This window comes from Tetrahymena thermophila (genome assembly GCF_000189635.1).
Source record: "Tetrahymena thermophila SB210 genomic scaffold scf_8254385, whole genome shotgun sequence".
Taxonomy (NCBI): Eukaryota; Ciliophora; class Oligohymenophorea; order Hymenostomatida; family Tetrahymenidae; genus Tetrahymena; species Tetrahymena thermophila.
The window spans coordinates 367,172-383,230 of NW_002476169.1; the positions used below are offsets into that span (position 1 = coordinate 367,172).

The 16,059-nt window shown below is 24.2% G+C and overlaps 5 protein-coding genes across 5 annotated transcripts; 4 read left to right on the top strand and 1 right to left on the bottom strand. All coding sequences in view use genetic code 6, as the record gives it.

The window, feature by feature from the left end:
- Positions 1-396: 396 nt before the first annotated feature.
- TTHERM_00532790 (ABC transporter family protein) lies at positions 397-6,745 on the top strand (the record flags this gene model as incomplete). Its single annotated transcript, XM_001024400.3, has 18 exons — positions 397-486; positions 549-611; positions 677-1,064; positions 1,117-1,242; positions 1,304-1,438; positions 1,498-1,814; positions 1,874-2,017; positions 2,099-3,021; positions 3,083-3,147; positions 3,205-3,453; positions 3,510-3,813; positions 3,866-3,993; positions 4,047-4,570; positions 4,624-4,712; positions 4,768-5,215; positions 5,276-5,734; positions 5,788-6,234; positions 6,293-6,745. 18 exons carry the CDS (start codon positions 397-399, stop codon positions 6,743-6,745), a joined length of 5,352 nt encoding a protein of 1,783 aa, XP_001024400.3.
- A 574-nt stretch (positions 6,746-7,319) lies between these two features.
- TTHERM_00532799 (syntaxin-73 protein, putative) lies at positions 7,320-8,174 on the top strand (the record flags this gene model as incomplete). The annotated part of the gene is made up of 1 exon (XM_001471409.2): positions 7,320-8,174. The coding sequence occupies one exon, from the start codon at positions 7,320-7,322 to the stop codon at positions 8,172-8,174; it is 855 nt and encodes a 284-aa protein (XP_001471459.1).
- A 1,008-nt stretch (positions 8,175-9,182) lies between these two features.
- On the bottom strand, positions 9,183-9,641 carry TTHERM_00532800 (cytochrome C domain protein; the record flags this gene model as incomplete). Its single annotated transcript, XM_001024401.2, has 1 exon — positions 9,183-9,641. The coding sequence occupies one exon, from the start codon at positions 9,639-9,641 to the stop codon at positions 9,183-9,185; it is 459 nt and encodes a 152-aa protein (XP_001024401.2).
- A 1,431-nt stretch (positions 9,642-11,072) lies between these two features.
- On the top strand, positions 11,073-12,948 carry TTHERM_00532810 (TLD protein; the record flags this gene model as incomplete). Its single annotated transcript, XM_001024402.3, has 6 exons — positions 11,073-11,322; positions 11,391-11,948; positions 12,088-12,321; positions 12,369-12,609; positions 12,667-12,743; positions 12,815-12,948. The coding sequence occupies 6 exons, from the start codon at positions 11,073-11,075 to the stop codon at positions 12,946-12,948; spliced, it is 1,494 nt and encodes a 497-aa protein (XP_001024402.2).
- Positions 12,949-13,904: 956 nt separating this feature from the next.
- Positions 13,905-15,792, top strand: TTHERM_00532820 (MFS transporter; the record flags this gene model as incomplete). The annotated part of the gene is made up of 2 exons (XM_001024403.3): positions 13,905-14,891; positions 15,025-15,792. 2 exons carry the CDS (start codon positions 13,905-13,907, stop codon positions 15,790-15,792), a joined length of 1,755 nt encoding a protein of 584 aa, XP_001024403.1.
- Between the last annotated feature and the right edge of the window lie 267 nt (positions 15,793-16,059).

Below are 16,059 nucleotides of genomic sequence, written 5' to 3' on the forward strand. Positions count from 1 at the left end.
AACAAACTAGTGGTATACTTTAACATTTTTTGGTTTGATTTATATATTTTTAATTAATAAAAAGAAAAAACTACATATTTTTTTGGTAAAATTTCTATCAAATCGTCTTTTAAATGTTTTTCGCTCTTAAAAAATTAAATATTGAAACTAGTTTGTTTTTTTAATGTAGAGAGATCAAATGATGATGTGCAATAAAAGTTAAAGTTTTATGATAAATAAGTTGATCAATTCATAAATAGTACTATAAATAATTTATGCAATAAGCAATATTTATAATAAAAAATTGAAATAAAAAACAATCAATCAAATAAATTTATAATAGTTAGAAAAAACTATAATAATACTAAATAAAAAACAGGTTTAATTCTAATTTATAAAAATCCACTTTTAGTAAAGATGTGTTGCTGCGGTGGAGTACATTACAAAGCTTTAATGAAAAAAAACTACATTATATGGAAGAGAAATTGTTGTGGTTCTTGTTGTGAAGTAAAACTTAATTATATTGCTTTATTTAAACAACTTATATAATTTACATTTTTATAATATAGCTACTCGTCCCTATTTTGATAGCTCTTTTATTCATTGTCTTCAGAAGAAACTTGACAAGAACAGTAAATAATATAAAAATTTAGCTCATCGTTAATTTAAAAATAATTCGTTTTTAATAATTTTTTAGAATATAGATGACACTTCTTATATCTATCATTAAAATTATCTATATTCATCTCCTGTACCTAATAAAAATGATTACAATGAACTAAAACCGGATATGATCAATTGTTGGACTAGATCAAAGAACGATAGTCCTAGATATAGAGATGGAAGCGTATTTTTGATTCCTGGAAATGACCCTGTAGTTTAAAGATTACAAACCATTATGTCTTCATATGTTTCACCATAAGGAAATATGTTTACCTTCAATTCAAACTATAACACTTTAGATGATTTTAACAACTATATTACTGGAGATAATTACAATGAGGATGTATGCTTTGCTGTTAGTATTGAAAAGTAATCAACAGGAATATACAATACAAGATTGATGTTTAACACAACTGGAAATTGTAATTTATCAATATGTTCAATGCATTTTATTAAAGAAACAATTAATATTAGAACCAGATTAGCATGATATTCCTGATACATTAGGGCCAGAAGTTATAGATTATAAGCCATAATATAAAGATACATTTTATGATCCATATTTTACTTACGGGTCTCTATAGGTAAAGACATGGATAGGTAAATAACTTAATTTATTTATTAAACATATTTTGAGTAAAAATTAAAATTTCTATTAAAGATAATGCGCTTCTATAAGTACTGAGCAACAACAATAATGCAAAAATAGACATTAGTATTTCGCCATTAAAATAACATGCGTATGTAGATGATACGTTGGCGAGCGTAATGTAAGGAAATATGGCAACATTTTTAGGTAATCTAAATTATATTAATTAGAAAAATATTTAAATTTACTTTGTATAAAAAAAATAGTACTTCCTCTTATTGTTGTCTTTTTAAGAATGAGCAGTACAATTATGACAGAAAAAGAAAAGAAAATTAGAGAAGGTATGAGAATTATGGGTATGTAGGATACTCCTTTTTACTTATCATGGATATCTTGGTATATGATCATCTACACAATTATTTCTATTATAGTAACTTTAATTTTGAAAGGATCAGTGTATAAAAATAGTGATATCACACTTATCTTTGTATGGCATTGGCTTTTCTCAATGACTTTAATAGCACAAAGTCTGTTTATCACTACATTCTTTACAAATGCTAAGTTAGGAAATATTGTTGCAATGGTAATTAACTTACTTTATCAGGTTATTCTATCATATTAATTATTTAAATTGTCTTATAGGTATTCTATCTATTCATGTATATGTTCAAATTCATTATTAGTTCTAATAGTGATGCTACTGAGTAAGCTAATAATACGGCAGCTCTAGCCTCTTAAACAGGTTTGTCCCTCGCTTCAGATGTGTTTTTACTTGTAGAAACAGAAGTAAATTTAATTTTAATTTTCTTTATATTTTCTCAAATATGTAAAAACATATTTATCTAAATCTTGTTTTTTAAATGAAAGGGTGTAGGTATTGGATGGGGAGATCTTGGAAAAGAAGTAAACAACTTTAGAGTTGGAACATCAATTGGTTTGTTTATTTTTAACTTTGTTTTCTTCATGCTATTAGCTCTATACTTTGACTAAGTTATACCCAATGATTTTGGTAAAAAGAGACATCCACTATTTTTCATTACTTGGATGTGCAAAAAGAGAAAGGAATAAACTAATTTTGATTAAGAGGAAAATGCAAACCTAAATATAAAAGATAATATTGAAGATGTTCCTGCTGCTTTAAGGCAATAAGAAAATTAGCAAGAAGTACTCAAAATGAATAGTGTTTATCGTGTATATCCTAATGGCAAAAAGGCAGTTAGTAATTTATCTCTAACGATGTATAAGAATTAAATTTTCTGCCTTCTTGGACATAACGGCGCAGGTAAGACTTCAACTATATCTATGCTAACAGGTATGTTAGAGTTCAGTTAAGGTAATGCTGAAGTATTTGGTAAAGATATTGAATCAGAAATGCCATAAATTCGTTAATTTATGGGAGTTTGTCCTCAACATGATATTCTTTTCCCTGATTTATCAGTAAAAGAACATTTAGAATTATTTGCAGTTTTTAAAGGAATGGACTCAAAAGAAATTCCTTCAGCAGTAGAAAATGCAATTAGAGATGTAGATTTATAGGAAAAGGCTAACGAGCTCAGTAAAAATTTGTCTGGAGGTTAAAAAAGAAGACTTTCTGTTGCTATTGCATTTATTGGTGGATCTAAATTAATTTATTTGGATGAACCTACTTCTGGTATGGATACATCAGCTAGAAGATATATCTGGGATATGCTTAAAAAGTTTAAAAATGATAAAATTATAGTCCTTACAACTCACTTTATGGATGAAGCTGATTATCTTGGTGATAGAATTGGTATTATGGGAGAAGGAAGGTAAATTCTATTTATTTATTTATTTATTTATTTATAACATTGAACTATTATTTAAATAAAGACTAATTTGTTGTGGTTCATCAGTATTTTTGAAGAATAAGTTTGGAGTTGGTTATAATTTGACAAGTAATACTTTGTTTTTTAATTAAACTATAAATTAATTTTTTTAATTTTTATCAAAAGTTGTAAAGACTAGCACAGATGTATCATCTGATCCTATCATTAATACTGTTATGAGTATAATTCCTACAGCAAATAAAATTTCAGATGTTTCACAAGAAATTGCTTTCTAACTCCCAATGAATACAGTATCCTAATTCGAAAAATTGTTTTCCACTTTCGATAACTAGCTTCAATCTTTAAAAATATCTACTTATGGTATATCAATTACTACATTAGAAGAAGTCTTCTTAAAAGTAGCTCATGAAAATTGTAAATTTCATTTTTTTTTTTCTAATTTCTTATTATATAAATATAATCATAACAAGCCTCTGAAAAATAAAACGATTTTATAAAAGCTGATAAAAAGTCAAGGGTAAGCCCTTCAAACGAAGAACATGGTGACAATCATGCTAAAAAATAAGAAGAAATGGAAATTCCACTCAACGATTAAAACATTGATAACTTTGATCTAAATTCAGTCAGAATACAAAATCCCATAAAATTATTCTTCGCTCACTATTTTGCAATTATTGTAAAAAGAGCATTGTATTTCAAGAGAGATTTAAGAGGTTTCATCTGTGAAGTATTCCTTCCATGCTTAATGGTTGTCGTTGGTCTTTCAATTATGCTGTAATTTTATTTAGAATTTTTAGCCAACATTAATTTCATATTTTTAATAAAGAATAACATTTATAAGAGATTCACCAGCTCAGCTTATCACTCCTGATCTATATGGTAACATGCTTATGAATTATGGCGCAAGTGGATCAGTAGCTTAATCAGATTTAACTAACCTCATTAATTTACTACGTAAATAATTTTATTTTAAAATATCTATTAATAATAAAAACTTACATTTACAGCAACTTAGCTTACTTAGAAATCCTAATAAGTTTCTAACAGCATGGATGCCTGGGACTAATCTAGCTTTAATGATAAATAATTGAGTAGAAAAGGTGCTTATTGGGTTAACTAAACAGATAATTTAAATTAAGTATATAAATATTACTCACAAGTCTAAACTATTTCAAGAAGCTCACCTTTGTATTTCGTAAGCTTTATGAATTAGGCTATCATTAACTTAGCTACTAATTAAAAAAATATTCAAATTACCACAATCAACTAACCTCTAAGATTAACAGCAAAAACAAAAAGTTTGAAAGGTACAGCTGATGGTATTGTATCAGCTTTTATGTTCTCAATTGGTCTGTCTTTCATCCCTGCATCTTTGATAACTTTTATTGTAAAGGAAAGAAATGACATGGTCAAACATCAGCATTTAGTTTCTGGTGTCTCTTTAAACTCTTATTGGGGAGCTAATTTCACAATTGACATCCTTAAGCATGCATTCCCTGCCGTATTTTGTATGCTGATGGTTCTAGCTTATGTAATTTTTTTATTTTATTCGAACTTATTTTTCATTCATTTTATAATAAACAGAATATTGATGCGTTTACGTAGTATTAGAGTGATTATTCAGCAATTTGTCTACTTTTTATTTTATATGGATGGGCTATTATACCATTTAGGTAATTTTTTTAATATTTTGCTTGTTAAAATTAATATCAACACTAAAAACAATAGCTATTTGACTTCATTCATCTTTAAAGATTATGGTACAGCATAAGTTACTAATTTCTTTATTCACTTTATTATGGGAGCTGTCGGTCCCTTGGTTATATTTATCTTGAGAATTATAGATAGCACCCATAATGTTGGTCTAGGATTAGGTTGGGTCTTCCGTCTTATACCATCCTTCGCATTTGGATACGGTGTATTGAATGTAGGTTCAAGAAATTTATACTCCTAAAAAGATAAAGTTAATTATTAAACTTTTGATTTAAATATCTGTGGTGGTGATATACTCATGCTATGTATAGAAGGTGTTTTCTACATTTTAGTTGTGGCTTTTCTTGAATATGCTTCACATAAAAAAGGATTATCATAATACATGACTGGTGAAAATAAAGTTCCTTATGTTGAAAAAGAATATGATGATGATGTGCAAAAAGAAATGGAAACAATTGCAAAAGTAAATTCAAACCAAAAAAATATTTTTTTTAACTCATTTAATTAACTTTCAAAAAAAAAGTCTTCTCCTAGTGATTATACTGTCAGAGTAAAAGATCTTAGAAAAGTATTTGTTCCTGCTAAAGATAGAATTAAAGTAGCTGTTGATAGAGTCTCTTTTGGTATCAAGTAAGGAGAAGTATTTACTCTTCTTGGTGTAAATGGTGCAGGTAAAACAACTACTTTTAAGATTTTATCAGGAGAAATTCTCCCTACAAGCGGCGAAGCCCATATTGCAGGATACTCTGTGTAGAATGAACTCGCATAGGCACGTTAGAATATAGGGTATTGTCCTTAATTCGATGCTCTTTTAGATAATTTAACAGCCCGTGAACACTTGAATCTATATGCTGCAATCAAAGGTATTCCAGCAGAGATGAGAGATGGTTTAGTAGAGAAAAAACTAGTAGAGATGGATCTCAAAAAATTTGAAGGCATTCTTGCTGGTACCTTTTCAGGAGGAAATAAAAGAAAACTTAGTGTAATTTTATATCAATTTATGAAATTTATAAATAATATTAATTAATCATTTAGGTTGCTATTGCAATGCTTGGTTAACCCTCAATTGTTTTCTTAGATGAACCTTCTACAGGTATGGATCCAGTAGCAAGAAGATTCATGTGGACAGTTATTTCACGTATTTCTACTGTGAATAAATCATCTTCAATCATTCTTACTACTCACTCCATGGAAGAAGCCGAAGCACTTTCAACAAGAGTTGCTATCTAAGTAGATGGTGTTCTACAATGCTTAGGAACTATTTAAGAAATTAAGCATAAATTTGGTAAGGGTTATGAAGTAGAAGTCAAGATTCAAAAACCAACCAACGAGGAAATAACTTAGCTTGCATAAAGAGGTGGTATTTAAAGCTTAAATATTAGAATTGGACCCTAAGATTTAATGAATGTACTTCAAAGATTGGGAAGCACTGAGTTATTCTCTACCATAGCAGAAAATCAAACTGGCCACATCCTTTATAAAGTAAATATACCTAACAATATCTTTTTATTAATGAATAAATAAATAATATAAATTAAAGGAAATGAACTCACCTAATGGACTTTCTATCGAATTATTAATGGAATATGTTTACATTGAAAATCTCGGTAATAAAATTATGAGTTTTATCAATAGTACCTTTGGTAATTTTGACATTATTGAGCACTTAGCAGATTTTTATAGATTCCGTATTGATACTCATATTTCGATTGGTAAAATATTTGGTGAATTTGAAAAGAATAAAGCTGCTTTAAAAATATCTGAGTACTCTCTTAAATAAGCAACCATTGAATAAATATTTAATATGTTTGCTGAAGGAAAAATAGGTATTAACTAACACTTAAAAAGATAATCTGTTATTAGAAAGAACTCTTACTAACAAGCTCAACGCCGCTAGTCATAATAACAATAAAATCAATTACCCATTTAATAGTAAGGAAGTAGAAAACACAATGATATTGAAATGCAGTATGTTTAAAATAGCAATCAATGAAATATTAATTTACTTTCTTAAATATTATATGAACTATTGAATAAAAATGCTTCTTTTTAACGCATTTAAATCTAAATTGTAGTTAATTCTTATTGTATGGTGTTCATTTTTATTGTAACGTATTCAAAAAAATCTAAAATTATTTTGAATTTTATTTTTTAAATTAAAATTAAAATTTTTTGAATCTCAAATTTGATTTAAATAATATAAAATAATGTATTTATTTTTTTACCTTGAATTTTAATTAAAATATTACATAAAATCTAGCAAATTTTTAGATTTTATCAACATTTTTTTACTTTAATTAGCTCTTTTTTATAAAATTATGATCCATCTCTTTGTCTTTTCTATTTTAAATAATAATATTTACTTATAAAGAAGCAGCTATTATTTATATTGATAAAAAATAGAATAGAACAAGAATTTAAAAAATATGTTATTAGAAATAAGTAGAGATCTTTTTAGCATTAATTGAATTTGCGAGTTAATTAATTGCAGAATATTTAATAAAGAAAACATAAAATTCAATATTATATTTACTTTACTTTCTCAAAAAAAAAATTAAATACTTTAAATGGGTAAAAGTAAGCTTTATTAGCTTAGTATCCTTAAGGAAAAACTTTATAGGATAGATTCAGAATTAGGAGGAACAGCTAAGCAATAGAAAGATATGAAAGGAAGTCAAGGAGAGTTTGAAAATTTATTTAATGATGTCAAAGATAGAATATTTAAGATAAAAAGCAGTTAAAAGTTTATGTAGGAGAGAGCTTAGAAGCATGGTTAAGATAGAAAATATATAGATAAAGAGTTAGAATGTAAAAATGAAGTTACTTATTGTGAAGGTTTGATTGAAGAGATGGCAAAACTTATAAGAAAATAGAAATCAAATAAAAATATAAGTTAAGTTGATAAGGAAAGAAGGGAAAAATCTTTTGGTGTAATAAAAAATGAGTTATATAAAATAATGGAGAGTTTAGGGATGAATCCACCTGAAGAACCTAAAGAAGTAGAAGTTCATGTTTAAACACTTAAAGAGTTTAAAGTTAATGTCTTAGGAGATGGAAGTAAAAAAAATTAAGAATATCATAAGGGCGCTGAAGCTGGTGAAAGAGAAATGTAAGCTTTAGATGATGCAGCTAGAAGAAATGAAAGATAAGACGATATTTTAAGAGATATAGATGAAGGACTTGATGTATTTAAGGGAAAAGCTATTTAAATGGGAGAAAAGCAAGATGAGGTTAAAGAGAGAATATAAGATATAACTAAAAAAGTTGATAATGCAAATAAAGTAGTTGAAACTTCTAATCAAAGATTAAAAGACTTGCTAACTAAATACAGATAACCAAGTAAATTTTGTCTTGATATGACTCTCCTTGTATTTCTTTTAGGGTTAATAGCAGTAGGATATACAAGTCTTAAAGGGTAGTGAAAAATTAAAATATGAACTAACTAATGCTAAATTTAAGTGGGTAATATAATAATATAATATAATATCCGCTCCATTAGCTAAATAATAATAATGAAATAAAATAAATAAATAAATTTAAAAATAAAAACAATTCAGCAATTAAAAAATTAATTAATTAATAAAACTAATTTTATTTAAATATTTAATACTTATTTTTAACTAATTCTTGATTATAAATAAGTATGATGAAAATATTTTATTTTCTTTCTTTTCAAATATTAAAATAATGTTTAAATATTTTTGAAATTTAAAAATATTTTTCATATTTTTCTCTATAAACATCTTTCCTTCCTTGCTTTTTAATTTATTCAAAAATAGAAATTTATAATATAAACTATTTATTAATGTAAAATTTAAAATATGTAAGTTTGTTTTAATAAATACTTGAATAAATTTATTTTTAAAATTAAAATAGTAGTTTAACTGAATTTTTAATTTAAAATTATTCAAAAATTAATATTATGTTTTTTGGATTAACTATTAGCTTGTAAATTAGAAATTTCTTTTTTATTGATTACATTATAGGATTATTTTAACACAGAAATTACTTGTCTTTTTAAATTTTTTTAAATCTTAAAAATTTTTATTTATTAATAAATGTTTTTATTTTTTAATTTTTAAGTAAAATATTTCCTTCAAAAATATCAGTACTACTAAACTAGACTGATAAAAATATTTGTGATTTTGAAAATTGGAAACCAGAAAATAAATTAATTAAAAAGTTAATAATTTAATTATTTGTTATTCTTCTTAAAAATTAAGTATCTATCTAGAAAAATTAAATGGTTGTAAAGTTTTGATAGTAAACAATAATGAAATAAATACAAGATTTTAAATATCTTTAAATTAATTAATTAGATTTTAACACTAAATTGAATTCTTTCTAATTCTAATTTACTTACTAATAACATTATTTTATATAGTCTCATATAATTATGTTTTAAATTTCCTACATTATAAATTTAACTATCAAATTATTTTTCTTGATAGTTTCCTTTATGCCCCATCAGTTTCAGCTCGGAGGTAGTGTAGATACTCTATTATGCAAGCTCTGTCATAGCTGTCTCTTAAACCATCAAAAAACATGTTTGTGTCAGGAAAAGTTTTTTCTGGATTTTCAATAAACTAGTCTAGAATATTTCTTGTCCAATAAAAGTGATATGATGGCATTGTAGATGAATAGTATCTATATCCTTTTCTTGTTCCTGCTTTTCGCATATAAACTTATCTCAAAGAAGGACCTTGCAATTATTCAGAATCTAAATCGTGGCAACCAGCACAGTAGTTTTTATAAATCCACTCTCCTCTTATAGGATCCCCGTCAGGAATATCGATATCTTAATAATCGGGATTTACTTAAAATTTTCTATATTTATATTTATGATCACCTATAATTTAAACATTGTTCCTCATAGTTTATTATGACATTGTAAGTTTTGAATTAATCTATAAATCAAAAAAGTAATTATATATTGATTATCTCTGTTTACTATCAGCTTTTTACTTCTTTTAATAAAATTAATTGAATCTGTTTTTCTTTAAAAATCAATTAATTGAAATTTTAATTTAATTAAAGTCATCAATATTAACTTACATGTAAGTAAAATCTGTTGAAAGTAGAAATCATCAATAAGATATTATAATCTTGTATTTTTAAAGTAGATTATACAATTTATTACTGTTAAAGTAACAAAATTTTATTTATTCTTCATTCTTCCATATGCATAAATAGATGAACTCACTTAATTCTTTAGTGACTTAAAATTTTATCACAATTAACAAAACAATATTTTAAAATTCATAAAATAATTATAAATTATTTTGGTTGAAATAATATATTTAAATAAAATTCATAGATTGATTATCATTGTGAATGCTCATAAATTACTAAATTTTTAAGAATTTAAAAATTATTTTAATAAAATATAGAATAGCTTAAAAATTTTTTGTCTTTGACAAAAATCTTTAATTTTGAGAAGATTTACTGTATTTAAAATAATAAATTATCTATGAGGTTCTCGTTATTTATTTTTATAATCTAAACATCATTTTTTATGAATGAAATATTAAAAATTACTCATCTACAAAAATAAGATTTATAAACCTAATTTACCTATTTCAAAAATGTTTGATTTACTTACATAAAAAACTAGTTAAAAAATAATAAAAATTATTAACTTGTAAAAAATGATTAAATATTATATTTTTAATAGATTATTAATCATTAAAATATAATAAAGAAATCAAACTACTATTTATTCCTTATAAAATAAAAGTAAATTTAAATAAAACAATATCAAAATTTAATTTATTTAATCAGAATTATGTCTATTATTGAATGCTTAGCAATAGCTAATTCTTAATTTCAGGTTAAAATTTTATAGGCAATTTATTAAACATTATTTTTATTTAAATATTTAATTAAAAATATATTTATTCTTTGAAAAAATAGATTGAGAATAACAATTATAAATGGGATCAAAGCATAGTAAAGATAACTAAAAATAATAAAAAGATATTGATTTTTTAGTTCAATTAAAAAATAATAAAAATTGTTAACTTGTAAAAAAGGATTAAATATTATTTATATTTATAATAGATTATTAATTTTTAAAATATAATATTAAGAATTCAAATTACTATTAACACCAATAAAATAAAAGCAAATTTAAAGAAAGTAATATCAAATTTTGATTTATTTAATCAGAATTATGTTTATTATTGATCATTTAGTAATAGATAATTCTTAATTTCAGGATAAAATTTTAAAGGTAAATTGTTAAGCATAATACATATTTATATTTTAATTATTTAATTGATTAATTCTTTAAATAAATAGATTGAGATTAGCAATTATAAATGGGATCAAAACATAGTAAAGATAAGTAAAAATAAAAAGAAATTGACTCTTTGGTTCAATTACATTTTAAAGATGAAGAAATTATCTAAGCTAAACTAGTGTATGAAAGTTTATTAAACGATAAGAAGAATTTGGATTTAGAATTATTTTCAAAGCTTTTTGAAAATGATTTAGAATTTGGCGTAAAGCTATATAAATACATAATGAAAAATAAAAAGACTTTCACTTTTACAGATTATCTTCTTTTAAGTATCGATTGAAATCATATTAATAATACAAATTATATTTAGAAAAGAATAATTATTTTTAAATAAAAGTTTAGGCATTTTCAAAAGATGCAAGCTCAAAAATACCTATTCATCTATTTAAGGCTAATAATCTAACTAAATTGTAGATATTTTCATTGATTTTGTTGGAGTAGCATGAACATCATGATATTAACAAAATTATGTTAAGCTAATAAGATGTAGAAAATATACTTTATCACTTAATTATGATTTATGATATTGACAATCTTTAATTGATTATGGACTCTTTGAAAAATAGAGTTAGTCCTTGTTTTGACGAATCAAATGAGTAGTTTTTGGCATATGATAATAAAAGAATAAATCTGAGAGAAGCTACTGCACTTATTACTAGAATTTTTTCTTCTATAAACTAAATTATTTAAATTTACTTCTAAAACAAATTGCTTCACAAACAGATTTACATTTAAGTTCCTAATATGAATGTATAATCTATAATTATGACTGATGATTTCATATGCTTACTCTATATGAACAATTTATATTATCAAGCTTCTCATAACTTAACTCTATTGCATTAATCTTCAATGGATGGAATGAGTTTGCAAACTATTATTAATAATCTTTTGGGTAATTTATTTTAAATTATTCTATTAATTCTTAGGATAATTTTTGATAAAAAATATTTTAATTTTTACGATAATATTAAATTTACTGAATATTTTAATTCAATTTGAGTGAAATTTTATTATTTATAATGCAAAAAAAGGTTATGATTCGTAAACAATACTCGTTGCTAGAAGTAATTTAGGAGTTTTTGGTATATTTAACAACTAACCTTGGCTAAGTTAAAAAGAAGCTTAAGGGGACGACAACTGCTTTATTTTTTCTTTTTAGCCAACATTTAAGATTTTCACTGCTAACAATTAATCTAAAAATAAAAACTATGTTTATATGAATTCTAAATCTATCAAAGATTATGATAAATACTAAGCAGGGATAGGTAAATTTAAATATAAAAATTCGATAATTTAAATGTAATTTTTTTAGGTTACGGTATGAGTAAAGATGGCCTAAAGTACAGGTTATGGCTCGATTAACTTATTCACAGCTAGTCTTACATAATGTTTTCTGATGATATTTATGAGCCAGGATGGATTTTAGAGCCTAAAGAATATACAAAAAGAGATCAAAAAGTGTATTTAAATATTGATGCTATAGAAATATGGGGTTTAGGAAGTGAAGAAAATTTTTAGAACCAGATTTAAAGAAAAATAAGAAATAATAATCAGTATTTGAAATTTTACATTTACTTTAATTAAAATATTATTTTAATCAATAAATATAGTTCAATGAGAGCCAGAATAATTAATAAGAAAATCATGTTTTCTCTTCTTTCAGATTTCGATAAGCAAATCTTTTTTAGTAATTTCACAAAACAATTATCAATATAATTCATAGATAGATAAATAAATAAATATTTTTGAAAATAAAAGGTTCTACATTTTCACATATCAATCAAGTTAGAGAGGATATCTGTTGTGCAGCAGATATGGTAGAAGAATAGCACAGACTGGATAGAGAATAAAGGAATAATGTATAACCTTTGAGAGTAAATGAAGAAAGTTGATTTTACTAATAAAAATATAATATGATTTAAGAAATTATTATAATTTTTACTTGATAGATTTTAAAAAAATGATTTTCAATAATTTATGTATTTTTAGTTTAGATTTACCTTAAATTTTTAATGTCTTTTAAAAAAAGTAATTCCTTCCTAGAATTGTGATTATGATTTAAGAATATTAAAAAATAACTTTGTAAAAAAAATTATTATTGTTTTTCTACCAAAAATTTTTTTGTTTTTCTTTATCTTTTTACCTATCTATCTATTTAATTTACCAGTATTTATTCTAAAAAGAATGTAAAATTTATCTTAGTACCTTTTAAATTTCTCTAGTAACCAACTTAGATTTTATTAAATTCGAAAAAGCATCCACAAAAGATAAATTTAAATCATATATTATAGATTACTTGATCTTAAAATGGAGGTTTTGTCAAGAAATACTATTGATTTATATTAAATAAAATAGCACTTTAACTATAAGTGAACATATTTATTTATTTTTTACTTTTATAAATTGAACTTTTTAAATTATATTCAAATATTAAGGAGTATTTTGATGTAACTAAACTTCAAATTATAGTCTGATCCATTTTAACATATAACACAATCATACTATCATTAATACAAATTTCTAATGATACGCAATATTAAATGATACAATATAATTTAGTAATTTCTTTAAGATTTTGGTAGATATTAGATTAAATACATCGATGTATCATAAAATTAATTACATTGTTTTGAGTAAATAATTTTCAAGTTTAGAAATAAAAAGCTCACTTAAATAATAGCATATTCATACAATTTTATAAATTCTAAAAATATTTAAAAAGAAAGTAATTTAAAAAGTTATAAATAATCAGATTAAGCAAGTTAGTTGGTCGATCAGTCATTTATCTTCTAATAACATACTTATCAAAACACAATAATTAATTAGTTTTTATCTTTAAAATTTGCAAATGGATGCAATTAAATTTGATTCAAGCTATCCTATAAATTAGGTGAATTAATTCATAGTCTACTTTAGAGCTATTATTATTAGTTTAGGTGGTCTTTTCTTTGGATATAATAATGGCTGCTTTAATCCTACTTAAGAACATATTAGTAATTTGAATAAATGGTATTCAAGCTTTGATGTAGCTCTATACACAGGATTAGTTACTTGCTTTTTACCATTTGGGTGCTTGTTTGGGTCTCTACTTAGCAATTTCTTACTTAAGATCACTTAATCTAATCTTCGAGTTTGCTTAGCCTTAACAGATGTAATAGGTATTTTAGGAACTGTGATATAAATCATAGATCCTAATTTAGGCAATCTGATTCTTGGGAGGTTTTTGAATGGTGTTGCAGGTGGTTTTAATACATCGATAGTTCCTATTTATTTAATAAATTTTACTCCTGTGATAATGAGAGGTAAAACAGGTACTTTTGTCTAATCATTCGCTTCTCTTGGTTTATTTATTGGACTCTCTCTTGGAGCTATATAGCCAAGATATCCTAAAGTACCAAAAGTAGAACCAAAAGAGGAATTTATTCAAAACGAAATAGATAATATGGATTCTTTTCATCTAAATTTAGCTTGGAGGATAACTATTGGACTTCCTATTTTGCTATGCTTTATTCGTTTACTTAGTTTAATATTTATTTTCAAAGAAGAAACTCCTATTTAAATGGTTAAACACAATCATTTAAGAACTTTAAGGAGATACTTAGAAAAATGTTATGATAAAGAAAGAGCAGATTTAAGATTTAAAGAAATTGTTAATTATGCTAATTAGCATATAGAAGAAGATGATAAATTGAGTGAAGGTGATGAAATAGATGTCAATGTCCCCATTCAATTTTCAAATTAAGCAAATAATGATTAATAAAAAAATAATAAGAATAATGAATATTTGATTTCCATGCAAAATCATAATGAATAAAACAAAGAACATAAGTATTAGGTAATTTATTAAATAAAAAATATCATTCACACAAACTTCAATTCATAAAATAAGTTTATTTTTGAAATATATAACAACTTTTTTTTGAATAATATTAATTGTAAGTTTATTTAAAGTTTATCTTTTATAATAGGTTCAAAACGATACTTCAAATCATGATAACTTAGATATCAAATAACCCAAAAGCGAAAAAGAAAAATTTGAAATAAATTTAGCATCTTCTAACATTAGTAATCATTCTGTAGAAGTTTTAGAAAATAAAAAAATCGATAATTCAAAAAAATAAAATAAATTGCCATAAATTTTCAAGAGCCAAAGAAGAAGGAAGATGCTAGGTGTAGTACTTCAAATGACTACATAGCTTAGTGGTTTAAATGCCCTTATGTTTTTCTCTTCAAGTATTTTCAAAGCAAATTCGGATAATCCAGACACAGTCTAGCTGTACCTTTACATCTAAGGATTTTCAATATTTTTCTTTACTTTCATATCAATCTTCTTTATTGAAAACTTTGGAAGAAAAAAATTAATTCTTGGAAGTACTTTCCTCACCTTGATAGGTTTATTAGGGATAGCAATATTTGCTCTTGTTGATATTTTTGTTGTATCGTTTATCTTCATTATTTTCTTCTTATTTGGTTTTGGTATAGGTCTTGGTGCTGTAGTTTGGCCATTTTGTACTGAACTGGTAAATAAAGAAGATCTACCTATATGCTCTGCAGCCAGATGGTTCAGTGCTCTTTTAATTGGTATTTGTTTCCGTTTTTTAGTACTAGCAATAGGAATTTCAGGCACATTCTTTTTATTCTTCGGTTTTACACTTTTAGCTTTTATCTATTTCTTAAAAGAGATGAAAGAAACCAAAGGTATGACAATAGAATAAGTAGATTAGATGTATAGCTGAGGGATTATTCTCTAAATAAAAATCTTAAAAAATTGAATAAATAAATTCTTTATTTAAATATATATTATCCTAATTATTTCAGTGTGTTTAATTTATAAATTTTTATTGTCCTTTTGTAGGAATTAAAAACATAAATTTATAAGCTAAAAAAAATTTGATAATTTAATTTTATCGAATATCTTTTTTATTAAGCAAATTCATTAAGGATACAGTCAGTTTATCTATTATTAAATTTCCATACAAAAATAAAAAATTTATTTATATAAA